The sequence below is a fragment of the Coenobita brevimanus genome, chromosome 94 (genome assembly GCF_032717465.1).
Source record: "Coenobita brevimanus isolate Jiangsu-jjx chromosome 94, ASM3271746v2, whole genome shotgun sequence".
In the NCBI taxonomy this organism is placed as follows: Eukaryota; Metazoa; Arthropoda; class Malacostraca; order Decapoda; family Coenobitidae; genus Coenobita; species Coenobita brevimanus.
In genome coordinates, this window is record NC_137047.1 from 21,704,924 (window position 1) to 21,719,349 (window position 14,426).

Here is a 14,426-nt window from a genome sequence, read left to right on the forward strand (position 1 = left end):
ACTGATAGGGAGAAGAGGGTTTTGCCGTTGTTGTGGCCATAGGCTTGTTTGGACATGAACCTGGTGAATGGCACACAGAAGTATCCTGCGTGCAAGTATTACAGTAACTTGGTGAAGAAGATAACACTATAGAACAGCTTTCTGGGATATGGCAACATGGCAGGAGGGAAGGACAGGAGTTTGAAGGAACAGTGAAACATAATGCAACATAGCCATTGATGTACTGTATTGTATTTACACACAGATATAGTTTCCTCCCAAGGCCAGTTGGTGGGTGGGGGTGTATGCTGGGCATCCTTTAATCATGTGGTTTTTTGGAAATATTGAAGTTACAGATATAAAATATAACTTTTTAAATCCATATGAAAAATTGATATCGGTATAGTCATGTGAAATAGACTTTAAAAATTCACCAAAATTTTTATCAGAAATGACAAGTACAGTATTCTTAATTGTTATTATTATTGTGGTAGGTGGGTCACTCACCATCCACTTAGTCAGTGTAGTGTAATCTTAAGGTGACCGTACACTGAGTAATAAGATCAATAGTTTCTTGTAATCCAGGAAATCACATACAGCCATTTAACCAAATAATACCAGGTAATCTAGTAGGTAAGGCACTCCAACCATATGAGGTCTGTAAAGGATTTTGTCAGATGAATGGTTTCAGTTTATTTCTCACATAATGCCACTCAGGGATGATTGAATCTGGCCACCCATGTCTTGAATATTGACCTCTGCCAGGCTGATTCATTGTTAATATAGTATACCTCCCCTGAGTCATTGTTTTATAGCCAGTGTATATTGTACTTCACATAAAGCATGCAGTTTGGCCTGTGCAGACCTTTATTGTGCCTTATATGAGGTCTGCAGCTCGGCAAGGGTTAAGACTGAGTAGTGTAGTCCTGGGCCTATACATTCCTGACTGGTCAAGAAAAGGATTGCATGATGGATCATCATCATCATTATCATCATCGTCATCATCATCATCATCATCATCATCATCATCATCATCACCCATGGTCAGGTCCAGTCAGATCAGTCTTCGTCCATTAATGCCAGTTCAGGCCATTTAATGTTTACTCAGGTCCTTGACATCCAGTCTACCTCAGTAAGATCAGTTCATGTTCATTCCTTGCCTGTCAGAACTAATTAGTTCATTCACATTAAAAGTTTGTGGTTAGGGGTGGTGACCATCATCCACTCACATGATGTAATGCTGCCTACTTCTTCCTTAGCCTTTATCATTCTTTTTCTGTGCCTGCCCCCTCTCTTCCTATTTCACCCATCTTTCCTGTCACTTGTTATTGCTTTTCTTTCCTTTACAGGTGACTTTACATTGAGTGACAAGCCAAATTATTTCCTGTAAGCCAAGAAGCCATTTACAGTGCTGGGTGGTAACCATATAACCACACCATACGTGGTCCATATGTGTCAACAAGTGGGTTGGTGGAGGGTTAGTGCCCCTCTCCATAAAACAAATAACTCAAAGTCAAATGGCCACCCCTTAAAGGATTATGGTGTCTGGCAATAGATAGATAGATAGATAGACATTAAAAGTTAGGTCCAGTCATGTTTATCAATGCCATTTCATATCCAATCACTCCTGTAACGTCTGTTTTTTGCTAGTTAGGTCAGTTCAGGTCAGCTGAGGGCACTCAAGGTTCATTTAAGCCCAATGATGTCCACTGGTGTTGGAGACGTGCATCTTTTTGTGGTGGTATTGATATAGAAACATCTCACAACTCTCAGTTTTCCAGAAAGAGGAAGGTGAACTGCTGGAGAACAGCAGTTTCAGCCTGCAGTCCATTGGCTTCATATTCAGATAAGCCTGGGGCAACAGCAGCAGCAGTGCCTACTCAGGTTCATCATATCTATTCAGGCTTAGTGAGGTGTATTCATATTCATTAAATGCCTTCACATTCCCAGGCAGGTCACTTCAAGTCCAGCCACGTCCATTCAGGTTTGTTTGATCTATTCTGGTGCATATCAACCAGTTTCAGATCCAGGGAGATAAGTTCAAGATTATTTAAATCAGTTTTGGTCCTGTCCTTCCAGATGACTTCACATCCATTCTTTCATATCATTTTGTATTGTTTATAAAGACTCCAACATGCTTGCCGTCACTTAATGGCAGCTGTCCACACTGCTTGATCTCTGGCAGCCTCCCTATCCAGTCCCTTTTCCCTGAGGTCACACTTTATGACCTCATCCTAAACATTTTTCCATCTGCCTCTTGCAGCCCTACTCGCAATGTTCACGCATCTCACCTTCCATTGGGTTAGTTAATTGAATGCAGATTCAGGTCATAACTTGTAATAATGTTGCTATGCCAAAAATCAACCCTGTCAGTGCAATGGGTTTTTAGTCCCGGCATTTCAGGCCATTGGGTTGTTCAGGTCCCTGTAGGTTAATAGACTGAGGTCTACACAGATCATTTCAATTACTGCTAGTTAAGGTCTGTAAAAGTCTTCCTATTGTTCATATGGTTTTTGAGGTATGATTGTACAGATCTTTCAGGACATGTTCAGTGGATAGGACATACTGTAAGTAGGTGGCAGACCATGGTAGAGAAGTCATTATTATCACCATCTTCATCCTTATCATTGTCATTGTAGTCATCGTCATCATCATTGTCACCAATCCATCTCTTTTTTTTTTTTTTTTTCCTAATTGCTTTTAATATGGTGGAATTTTTATGAAATGTACATTATCTCTCAAGGAAAAAATTACTGAACTGCTTTATGTCAGTTTCATGCTTGAATTTCCTCCTTGGAATGCAAATCCTGTATATTGCATTGTATTTATAATGGCAGAGTATCTTATGGCTTGTCCTGTTTCAGCCTGTAAAGCACATACTGCTTGGAGACAACAATGAAGTTAAAGGAGTGGAACTAGAGGATGGCATTCAAGTGCATGCCAAAACTGTACTCTCCAATGCCACACCCAGTGTGACGTTTTTGAAATTGTTACCCAAAGATTCACTTCCCTCAGAATTTGAAGCAGCTGTTAAGAGCATTGACTACACCTCTCCTGTATGTAAAATTAATGGTTAGTAATAAAGGTGAGTATGATGAATTAAAGTATTTCTCAAGAAAAAATAAATAAATAAAAAATAATGACATTCAGGGTATGGCAATCATCAGAATGTCTGATTAGTGAAGTACAGTGAAGCACAGAGTAGGCCTGAGTAGTTCTTAGAGTGACAGGAGATGTGTGATCAGATATTTGCAGTATGGAAAGCATGTGAGAAGGAATGTTGAATATCAGTGGCATTGATCAGTCTTGAAAAATTGTATAACAGTGAGAACTGATATCTGTTCTGGAAGGTGTTATGGTTAATATAAATAGGAAACTGTTGAATGCTTTAAAGAGTTTTATGATACCAAAAGTAAGTGTACCTTTACCTGTAAATAGATGTTTGAGTCACTAGTTTAAAATCAGTGTTGGATTGAGACAAGAACATGTAATTTTCCCATGGTTCTTTTGTATGTATGTGTACTGCAATTGGATGAAGTCTAGACACTCAGAACAAGACCTGAAGGAAAATGGAGTAAATATTATGATGAAAGATGTTGGGTGGAATATTAGAAATCAGACATATGCAATTGTTGGAATATTAGAAATCAGACATATGCAGTTGTTGCTGTGATATTTGCTGATAGAGAAAAGGATCTTTGCAGACTGGCACAGTTTCTTGAATATGAGTGATGAGGTTTGAAAGTAAATATGGATAAGAATAAAAATGGTTGTTAATTGGTAAGGGGATTCACAGAGTAAGGTGTGTGTTGGTGAATGGAAAGACTGGAAGGGGAGGCGGTGGCTCAATCGCTAGAGAGGTGGCTTGTAGTCCTAATGGACCCGCGTTCAGATCCCACTGGGGCAGGGAACAGTTTAAGGATTTGAATTTCATAAAAATCAGACTTAAATGATCTACCAGATGACCCGCTGACATGTCGCAAAAATACCCCCGCTAATACCAATACACCAGTCATGTATGAGACAGCCCTAGCATGTATTCAATATGGACGGTGGGTGTTAGCGCCGAAGTGGTGACATGTAGAGGTGTGCTGTATGTAGGAGGACTACTGGGCCTTGAAAGCAGGCTGTGAAGCCTATGCCTAGAGTAAAAAAAAAAAAAAAAAAAAAAAAAAAAAAAAAAAAAAAGTGCTCGTCAGAAATATCGAACGCCCATGGCCGGGTGCGCATTACTTAAGGCCAAAAAAGAATCACCCAATTTTGGTAGTAAAAATTGAGCCAGAAGTTTGTGGCGCTAGCATGACGTCATAATAGCCTGAGGCCTTCCGACGCTCTGGTTGGTTCATGCCTCAGTTGCCCACGGGGTGCATGAGAGAGAGGAACTCCGCCGCGTCTCCCTCTCTTTTTGCGCCCTTTGTACCGAGTGTCCTGCAGTGTTTTGTCTTTCGCCACTTTGTTATGGCACCTACCCGTGAACTATTGAGTGAAATCATATCCCAAATCATTGCTCTAAAGGAGGCAGGCCACCAGACAAAGGAAATTAGTGAATTGGTTGGTGTGGCTCGATCGACAGTGTGTAGGTGGTGCGCACGGTTTCGAGTGGAAAACAGTGGTGAAGTTCCCACAAAGAAACCGCGGTCTGGTAGGCCTTGGAAAACTTCCCCAAGGTCTGTTAATGTTTTAAAACGTGCAGTGGAGGCTAATCTTGGTGTGAGTTCAAGGAAAATAAAGGAGAGCAACCCGGAAGTGTTTGGTGAGGTGTCTGTGCGCTCAAGTGTCTAGAAGGGTCCATGAACTTGGTTACACAAGTCACAGGCCTGTGAGAAAGCCTCTTCTTACAAAAAAAAACAGCAACTTCGTAGGCTTGCCTTTGTTAACAAATATCATAACTGGGGTGAGGAGCAATGGTTATCAGTGTTGTGATCTGATGAGGCAACGTTTAGTGTCACCTGTAACAGAGGAGCAAGTGTGTACCGACGCAAAGGTAGTGACCCACTTGACCCACGGTATGTTGAAAGCGCAGTTAAACATCCTGATTCACTCATGGTATGGGGTTGTTTCTTTGGGAACGGTTTGGGGAAGCTTGTTGTACTTCCCAAGAACCTTAGAGTGAATCAGGATGTTTACCTGAAGCTTCTGTGTGATCATTTACCAGACTCCTTCGAGCTAACAGGTGCACGAGTGTTTCAGCAAGACGGTGCACCTGCTCACAAGGCCAAATCGGTCACCAATTGGCTTCGTGATTGCGAGGTATCATTCATGAAAGACTGGCCAGGAAATAGCCCAGACCTCAACCTGATTGAAAACTTCTGGTACCTCGGAAAGAAGAATCTCCAAGGGAAGGACGTGAGCTCTCTGCCTAAGCTGGAAGCCACCATTCGTGACTCCTGGGAGAAAATACCCCTCCAGCACCTCAGGAGCCTTGCTCTTTCACTTCCAAGACGTCTCAGGTCCGTAAAGAAACGTAAAGGATACCCTACGAAGCACTAAAGGTAAATAAAATGCATTATTTATATGTTTTTTCAGTGTTGAAAGGTTTGTTTCGTAGGAGGGATGCAGGGCGCTCGATACTTCTGACGAGCACTGTAGATTTAAATACTGCATCTGTGTGCAGAAACAGCAGAGAAATGAATATGTAAAGGAAGCTAGTAGTATAGTGGCTTGTGAAGAAAAGTGGTCAGTGCCATGATGGCTCTGATATGAGACATGGGACAGAGTACAGAAGCTTAAAAAAAAAAAAAAAAAAAAAAAAAAAAAAAAAGACTTCATGAGGGTGTTTCTGTGCCCATCTTAACCAGTGAGTGTGCTTTGTTGTCATCAGTTTGAAAAATAAGAAGTTTGGGCAGTGGAAATGGAACTGGAAAAAATACTTGTGGGTTACATATGTTGGATAAGTTAAAAACATAAATTTGTGGAAGATGTAGAGTAAGCAAGTCTGTTTACAGAGAAGGAAGAATGCTTAAGTGGTATGGTCACATAAAATACCCCATTTAGGAATAGGGTAATAGAAGGAGTACATGTGGGTGATTTTCGCTGTGGGAGAAGTTGCTGAAAGCTAAGAAAAAATGTCTGGATATAGTAAAGAAATCCCTGAGAAAGCAAGGTACTGTAGCTCTGAAAGTTGAGGAAACAATAGAATTGGCTGTTTTTTTTTGTGCATGAAGTATGAAAATGCATATGACAGGAATTGCATCCCTTTTTTAACTTGGCAGTAAATTACATGGCTTTATCCCTGAGATGCGTTACATGTAACATGAAAACGAAAATAAATCTGAGGAGTACTTTCCTTCTGAGGTGGGGCAGAGAATTTTTAATGATGAGGGAGTAAATGTGTGACCCATTCACTTGGCATTCTGTTGATTTTTCCATGTATTGTCAAATTTTCCCATTTCTAAATCCATTCCACCTCAATATATAATGGAAACAGGATTTGGAGAGTAATTTTGATTATGAAAATACCTCATACAGTACAATAAAGTAGCTACAGTGTATGATAACCTCTAATTAATGTGGCAATGTATCCTTGCTTAGTTTTTTTTTGGTCTCTGAATTGAGTGTTAGGAAAGGACATCAGTATGATTCCTCAGTGGAAGATAGCATCAACATTTTATTAATCAGCATAATCTGTGTGCTTTATAATTAGGCCCTTTGCTGTTTCCAAACTGACATGACATATTGTATATTTATCTGAAAATTGAACCCTGTTTACAGTGAAACCCCGTTTACCAAACATTATTTGAAAATTGAACGCTGTTTACAGTGAAACCTCATTTACCAGACATGGGCTTTGAGTAACTCTAAGCCAACCTGACATTCACCTCATATACTGAAAAAGGTCCAGCATATATGGCAGATGTAGCCAAATGACCAACAGACAGAATCAGAGTAGCTCTGCCCAGCATCATCTAAACACTCTACTGTCACTTTGCCACTTAATTATGAAATTTTTATTTTTTGTATCATAGTACACCGTAATTTACTGTGTTAACGATGTAAAATTTTTCCATATACATACAGTCTTGAGTTGCAGAGTATTGTTTTGATCCCAAAGAAAAGTAAAACATATGTGGACACTGAGAGTACTGTTGTGTATCCAATAAACCAAGGAAAGTTCAGGTATACAATGACCTTGAAATCATAAGATAATTTAACTACAGTATAGAGCAGCAGATTTAACAAATTCAGAGATTTAATGACCCACTGTTTGCCTTTTTTTTTAGAGAGAGAGAGAGAGAATTTTTATCAGTTTCTAGTAATACAGTAATCCCTTGATTATCTGACATAATAGAGCCAAATGCATGTCCGGATATTGGATCCTTCTGTATGATGGACTTCTCCCCTGGCCCCCTTCGTACATACCCTGACTTTGAAAGCCATTGTAAGAGGCCACTATGGTGCATTGTACAACACTTGTTCATGGTGTTTTACATAACCCTATTTGGTCAAGGAGACCTGTAAACCACAGCCAAGCAATTATCATGGTCAAGCAGACCCATCAACCACTGACAAGCAATCACCACTGCGGGGCCATACCCTTCATTGACATGAAAAATTCAGCCCTGCTGGACGAAAATTTTTGTTTGGCCATAATTTCCACCCAGACACAAGCATTTTGTCCATATAAAATGGAAATATGTATGAATAATGGTTTCGGACTGCCAGATCACAGCACCTGGATAATGGATTGTTTGTGTAATGGACATCTGGATAATCAACTGATTACTGTAGTGCATTTAACCCTTCTGTGGCCGTTGGTGTCGAACGACATTTTCCTGTAGTGTGGCTGCCAGCATCAATGCACCATGACTTGTAGAGAGCTACGAAAATTTTGGGGAAGGGAATGGAGGTCTTGGAGATGTTGACACAGACCTACTCTAGCCTCTAAACCTCTCAAACAGTCAGTACATTTTGTGAATCAGTCATGAGTGGATTTCAGTCTTTTGTTCCCTTCAAGTGTTAATGTACAATCTGTCCTCGTCTAACACGGTTAATTGCTTCCACACCCCTACTGTCTTAGAGAAATTTCGTGTTACAGGGACTCTTGAAACCCCCTATTTCCTTCTGCACCCCTGCCCAAAGTCAACTTTTCCCCCCTTTTGGTGCAAAAATTTTTTATATCCCCCAATTTTAACCTCCTGGAAAGCATTAATATGGGTAAAAAAAAATGATAAAAGAGTATTATTACAGTTAAAAGCCACATTTTATTTACCTGATGGGAGGATAAAAGGAGACACACTGTGCCGGAGAGGAGGTAGAGGGGAGAACACTGGCTTCAGAGTCAGTAGCACTTATAACACATCTCACATTACCATTTATGTTATGCATGGCTTCTTCTTCCTGCTGACATTGGATATCCTCTTCCTGGAGTTCAGCAGCAGCTTGTCTGGCAAAGTAGCGAGTGATGAGTAACTATTTACGTTGACTCATTTGTTCGTTTGTCATACGATTGTAGACGTTGAAAATATCTAACATCTGCCTGATCACTTCATTTCCTCTGGTAAGTGATGGGTCCTTATCCAAGATGATCTCCTTGAGATAATCAGCTTGACTTAGAAACTGACTTAACATCTCACTGCTGGGTTCACCTGGTGCTAATTCCTCCCTTCCTTCCTCTTGCTCTTCCCTATCCTGCTCGTCCCTGACTTGCTGTTCAACTTCCTCCACTAGTCTGTCCAATGAAGTGTCATAGACGTCCCTGGCAACCTCCATCACCACCATAAGAGTCGCCTTATCACAACCTGGCACAACCTAAGCAGCAGACACGGCAACAGAGGCGGACTCAGCAGCTTTTTGGACGCTCCTGCGTTTTGCTTCCACTGCTCACAATTGTGGAGATTTATCTCATCACTGCCCGTCTGGTTCAAGTAACCATGTTAGCTTCATCAATGGCCATGTTAGAAGCGATAGTGCTTCCGGAAAATTGTACTGTGTTAGACCATTTTCATGTTAGTGAAAACCGTGTTAGACAAGGATAGACTGTAAGTAAGAATAAGAAAGTCAAGAAAAGAAAGTGCTTCACCCATTATCTTTCTCCTTTCTTTCCTTCGCCTCACTTTCCTAAGCCACTCAAGGTAAAAAATTGCCATACAGGAGTAAACATTATAAGCTAAAAGAGGGACGACATTCATATACATGATATATTTATTTATAAGTACATAATATATAGTAAAACCTTGATATAATGGACTTCAGTAGATTGGAATTCGCTCTTATTGGAATCAAGGAGCTACCAGACTAACCTCATATATCAGAAAAAGTTCGATAAAGCCAGGAGCAGTCCGGCCTGCCTGACCACCATTCTATGTTCACCACAATAAGGTAAGTAAAAGACATGTTTATCAGTGTATAGTACAGTATCATTATGTGTATCATCATCAGTGTCATCATCATCCAGTCCTATGTTGTCCCATGAGGAGCATAGGAGCCCGGGGCTAGGCAAGTTGGTCCTGACATTTAAGATGAGAGTGACCAGCCTCACTCATCCCTGAGTGGCATTACAGGAGCAATTTTACTATTTGATTATTGTAATGAATGTATAATACAGTACAATACCGAAATGGTAGTGCAAACAGTTTATAAACCTTTGGTCAGATCTGGACTAAAGTCTGAGATATCGGAAAAAGTCGTCAGCAGGGGGAAGTCCAGATGTTCCTTTTATCGGCATTTCGCTTTTTTCAGAATGGCTTGGGCCCTAGTTAGTCCGTTATAGTGAGGTTTTACTGATCTATGTACTGAATTTGTTCGTTTTACATATTTCTTGTTTTGCACAAACGTTTCAACAACATATGAGGTGTTCTTATGGTGAATATATGGATGTAAAACCTTCCCTTCCTTTCACATTAATTTCCCCTTTTGAGATGCTAGTCTCGGGTCGTAGCGAATCTTGGCTGAGATGGCTTGGCCTGTACACATACAGCACTGACAACAGCACCCATTATTTTGAAACATGCTAAAACTAGCATCCCTATTCTCTCTTTCCACACGAATTTGACCACCCATAGAAAATAAAAAACTCCATACAGGAATAAACATTATATGGCTTTAGGAGTGGCAGAGGATGTGTGGATCAAATATTTGCAGTAAGACAGAAAATGGAGAAGGCTTGTGAGAAGGACTATAAGGTGTGTATTGCAGTCATGGATCTGGAAGAAGCATATGACAAAGTAGACAGAGAAGGATTGTGGAAGGTTTTGCATATGTACGATGTAGATGGTAAGATGCTAAGTGCTGTCGAGTTTTTATGATGGTAGTGAGGAATGTATAAGGGTAAGTGGGCATCAAAGTGAATGGTCCATGCTCAGTGTGGACGTGCGACAAGGTTGTGTGATGTCCCCATGGTTGTTCAATATATACATGGATGAGGTGATGAGAGAAGTACAAACACGAGTAATGGAGAGAGGGATGGCATTGGTAACGAATGGTGATGTAAGGAATATCTCAAACTTGTTTTATGCTGACGATTCAATACTACTTACATATACTGGACAAGACCTTGGTAGACTAGTGCAAAGTTTTGCTGATGTCTGTGAGCATCATGCCTTGAGAGTAAATGTAAAAAAGAGTAAAGTGATGGTTATTGAGAGAGAAGGTAACTCACAGTGTGATGTCATAGTGAATGTAGGGAGACTGGAATTGGTGAGACAACTCAAATATCTGGGCACAGTGATAGAAAAGAGAGGGAAATGTGTAAAAGAGGTATAGAGTGACACAAGGAAGGAAAGAAGCTGGTGCTATGAAGGCCTTGATGAGAAACAGAGGCTTGAGTGTTGGCACTCAACACTGCTTCATGTAGGCCTCATACAGCTGCATGAGGCCTACATGACAGAGTGTTAGTACCAACTTTAACATATGAATGTGAGACTATGGTGTGGCATGAAAAGGAAAAGTCAAGAGTGAGAGCAGTGGAGATGAGACCGCTGAGGAATGTATGTGGAGTACAGAGAGTGGATAGGATATGAAATAATGTGATTTGTGAAAGATGCAGAGTAAGGAAGTTTGTGGACACCAGAATCAAAGAGAGTGTACTGAGATGGTATGGTCATGTGGAGAGAATGAGTAACAACAGAGTGGTGAAAAAGGTATATCTCAGTGAATTTGAAAGAGGAAGGGGGCAAAGTAGGCTAAGGAGAAGGTGGAGGGATATGGTGGATGAGTGTGTAAGAGAGGTATGGAAGTCAATGAGGCCAGGGTACTGACAAGAGATCAAGCTTGCTGGATGAATGTTGTGAGAAGAAGTTCATGATCAGGGATTTGGCACCCCATTTTAATATGACAGCATCCTGATTGACTCGGTTGGATATGCTTTTGTGAAGCTACAGAATGTGATGAATGTTTTTAGCATATAAGATACAGCCAGGATTCCAGGGGCTTGAATGGTGACTGAATGGAAGCGTGGCCTACTGGATTAGGCAGACTTGGGCTCTGGACGTTTCTACTCCTCACCCTGCCCTAGGGTGGGAAAGAAGGTCCAGATGATGATGATGAACATAAAATAGAGGGAAAACATTCATAGTTATGATATTTTTATATATAAGTACACATATTATTTACTGAATTTGTTCATTTTACATATTTCTTGCTTTGCACATGCATTCCAACAACATGTGAGGTGTTCTCATGGTGAATATATGGATGTAAAACCATCCCTTCCCTTCACACTAATTCTCTCATGCGAGGTGCTAATCATGTGTCGTAAAAAATTTTAGACACTTGGGTTTAGCTTGTTCACACAAAGAAGGACACTTATCTGGGTAGTCTAAAAATATAATCTCTCGCCTCTCTTTAAACACAAACTAAACCACCCAGACCACAGAAATAATTTGATACTTGCTTATACACAATAAGCATAAAAAAAAAAATTTAGAAATGATAATATAGTAGTCATGTTTTTTTTTTTTAATGAAACCTACCTTATTATGTACTAATTTTGTTCTTAATACACATATCTAGTCATTTCAAACCATTTCAGCACCATTGAAATTGTTGGGGGTGAATAAAAAATTTCTTTATAGGCGATACCATCTGTGTAACTTTGTGCACTTTTTCACGCTTTGCAGCACAGGATGGGTCTGGGAATCTAGAAATTGCAGTGTCAGGTGTGCCAGACATTCCCTCTTCAATTTGCCAAGGAAAAAAAAAAAAAATTTTCAAAGTTTAAAAAATCAGCCTTGTGTTTGGCCAGTGGGTCATGGAGGGGTTAAGTAACGTCAAGTTAAAGTTAATTTTGTGTGGATAGGTTAATTTTTATATTATGCAGCTGACATTTAAAATTTTATGCATGTGCCACTTAAACACAGCAATATTGTTATGATGCACTGTGCTACTAGTGCACCATGCAGTATTTTGTGCATGCTGCAAGTAACCAAAGAGTTATATCAGTATACTTTATGAGTTTGAAGTGTTTTGCTTAAGTTAGCACAGTAACCACTGATTTCCATGTATTGTGGAGTATGGTACAATGTAGTGCCCCAAAGGTGCTAGAGAGAGGTTCATTCATGTTGTGGAACCAGTAAAATGGGACAGCTCTGCCTTTTGGCCATACGAATGTCTCTTAACTCCCTCCCTGTTTCTTGGAGGAAGGATGGTAGATTGCTTGATGAGGTCAACTTCATACACTGGGTGCATGTCTAGATGAGCCTGGGACAAGAGTTTTATTAGTATCCCTTTGCTGACTTTTTTTTTTTTTTTTTTTTTTTTTTTTTTTTTTACTGCAGTATCCTTTGATGAGTCTTACATTATACTTTATGTTGTAGTCTGATCATGTGTTGATTGCACCTTTTCTGCAGTTGCTTTAAAAAGTTTGCCCAACTTCCTGGCTGACCCTGGGAGCAACGTGACCACTGTAATGCCTCACCATCGCTGCAGCATCCACTTAAACTGTGAGAAAGTTGAGCTCCTAGAAGCAGCTTATGCTCAAGCCAAGTTGGGTCTTATTCCAGATAAGTAAGAACATAGTATGTTGTGTCTCCTGTATGCTAGCTTTCCATTAATTAAGCTTTCCATTATTCTAACCTAATTTGTTTTTTTCGTAATCTTAGACTCTTACATTTTATACACATTGTTGATTGGTAAGGGATAATAATGTATGGTTGTATGTAATTAAAAAGTATAGCTTGACAGGATTGGAAGTTGAGTACAGTTGAATTGAGGACATTACTTTTGCTAAGCCAAAAGCATATTATTTCTGTGCCTGGATGTTGTGGAAACACCTTCTAGGAAGTGCAGTAACAATGAGGGGATCAGTCCCAACACAGCCATCAGATGAGGAGAAATTCAGTAACTCCAATGTATCTGAAAATATTAACTCCAATGTACCTGTAAATATTTACAGAAATCTAATAATTTTTTATAACCTGCATGAGGCATCAGTATAAAGATGGAGACAGAATTGAGAAAACCCATGAACAACCCCATGTAACCCTTTGTTTGCTGTCAAAGCATCTCACTAATTCATGGGTGCTCTTGCCTAGTTATGGATGTAATGGAGAGAAAGAACAGGTCAAGACATTATGGGCATCATGATTTTGATGTATTGATAAATGCCTCCCAAAACTCTTGTTGGATGGGGGGAAAAAAATGAGATTTTGGTTGCTAACCTGCTCTGCCTCTCCCCTGTCTTTCTGTAGAGTCATGTGCTAGGAAGAAAGTTATTGCACCCTCTGCCACCATTGCATGTGTCTACGGGAAGTTGGGAGACATCTAAAAAAGGAAAGAAATGTTACATTTTAGGTGTGAAAAATTCTGTTAAATGCTATACAGGGAGGGCAACCTCTCCACGGATTTCTGATGAAATGTTTACACTTCAAACCTTCTGGTAAAAACATGCTGTTACTGCTGTGCATTGAGATCCCTGGACTGGGATTGTTGTGGTGCCAGGCCTTAGTAGTGCAAATGTTTGCCTTTCCCCAGGTGTTTTGCTTTGCTGATTTTTTGTGCTTGTTGCACTGTGTTTAACATACCTATATGGTCTCTCTTTGGGTTTTTGCTGTAAGTGTCCTGGCTCCTCCTAGATGATTATTACTTGCATTTTTTCAGTGTTGCAGTTTGTTTTGAAAGATGGAATTTGTTCCTGGAGGAAATTGTTGACTTCCTTCTGTCTCCCAGTTTATTTGGGAACCTTGGAAATTTTTAGACACGTTCGCAGTGCCTTAAATCTTTTCTTTGTACTGTGTAATTGAAACTTTCTTTTCATATTTTGAATCTGGGTTGTCTTGTTTGTCCTGTTACAATTTATGTAAGTTTTAGGCTAAGCACTTGAACCAGAAAGCTAGAACATGGCTTTAGTTGAACTTAGAAGTTGGGCTTGGGCAGTCCCAAGCCAAGGATCATGGCTAACTAAAGTCAGGCCTAGCCAGCTTGGCTTACTCATATGCTGAAACAAGGCTCAACTCTGACTTCACAGAATTGGGCTTGAGTCATTGATTGGGGCAAACCTTCAACTGTTTTCA

The 14,426-nt window shown here is 40.1% G+C and overlaps 1 protein-coding gene across 1 annotated transcript in view; it reads left to right on the forward strand.

The window, feature by feature from the left end:
- Positions 1–14,426, forward strand: part of LOC145412851 (pyridine nucleotide-disulfide oxidoreductase domain-containing protein 2-like) — a 181,972-nt gene that overhangs the window by 99,044 nt on the left and 68,502 nt on the right. Inside the window, exons 7-8 of the mRNA XM_080282651.1 lie at positions 2,844–3,051; positions 12,765–12,921. Of these exons, the coding sequence (XP_080138777.1) occupies positions 2,844–3,051; positions 12,765–12,921 (365 nt within the window). The remainder of the gene's footprint in view (positions 1–2,843; positions 3,052–12,764; positions 12,922–14,426) is intronic.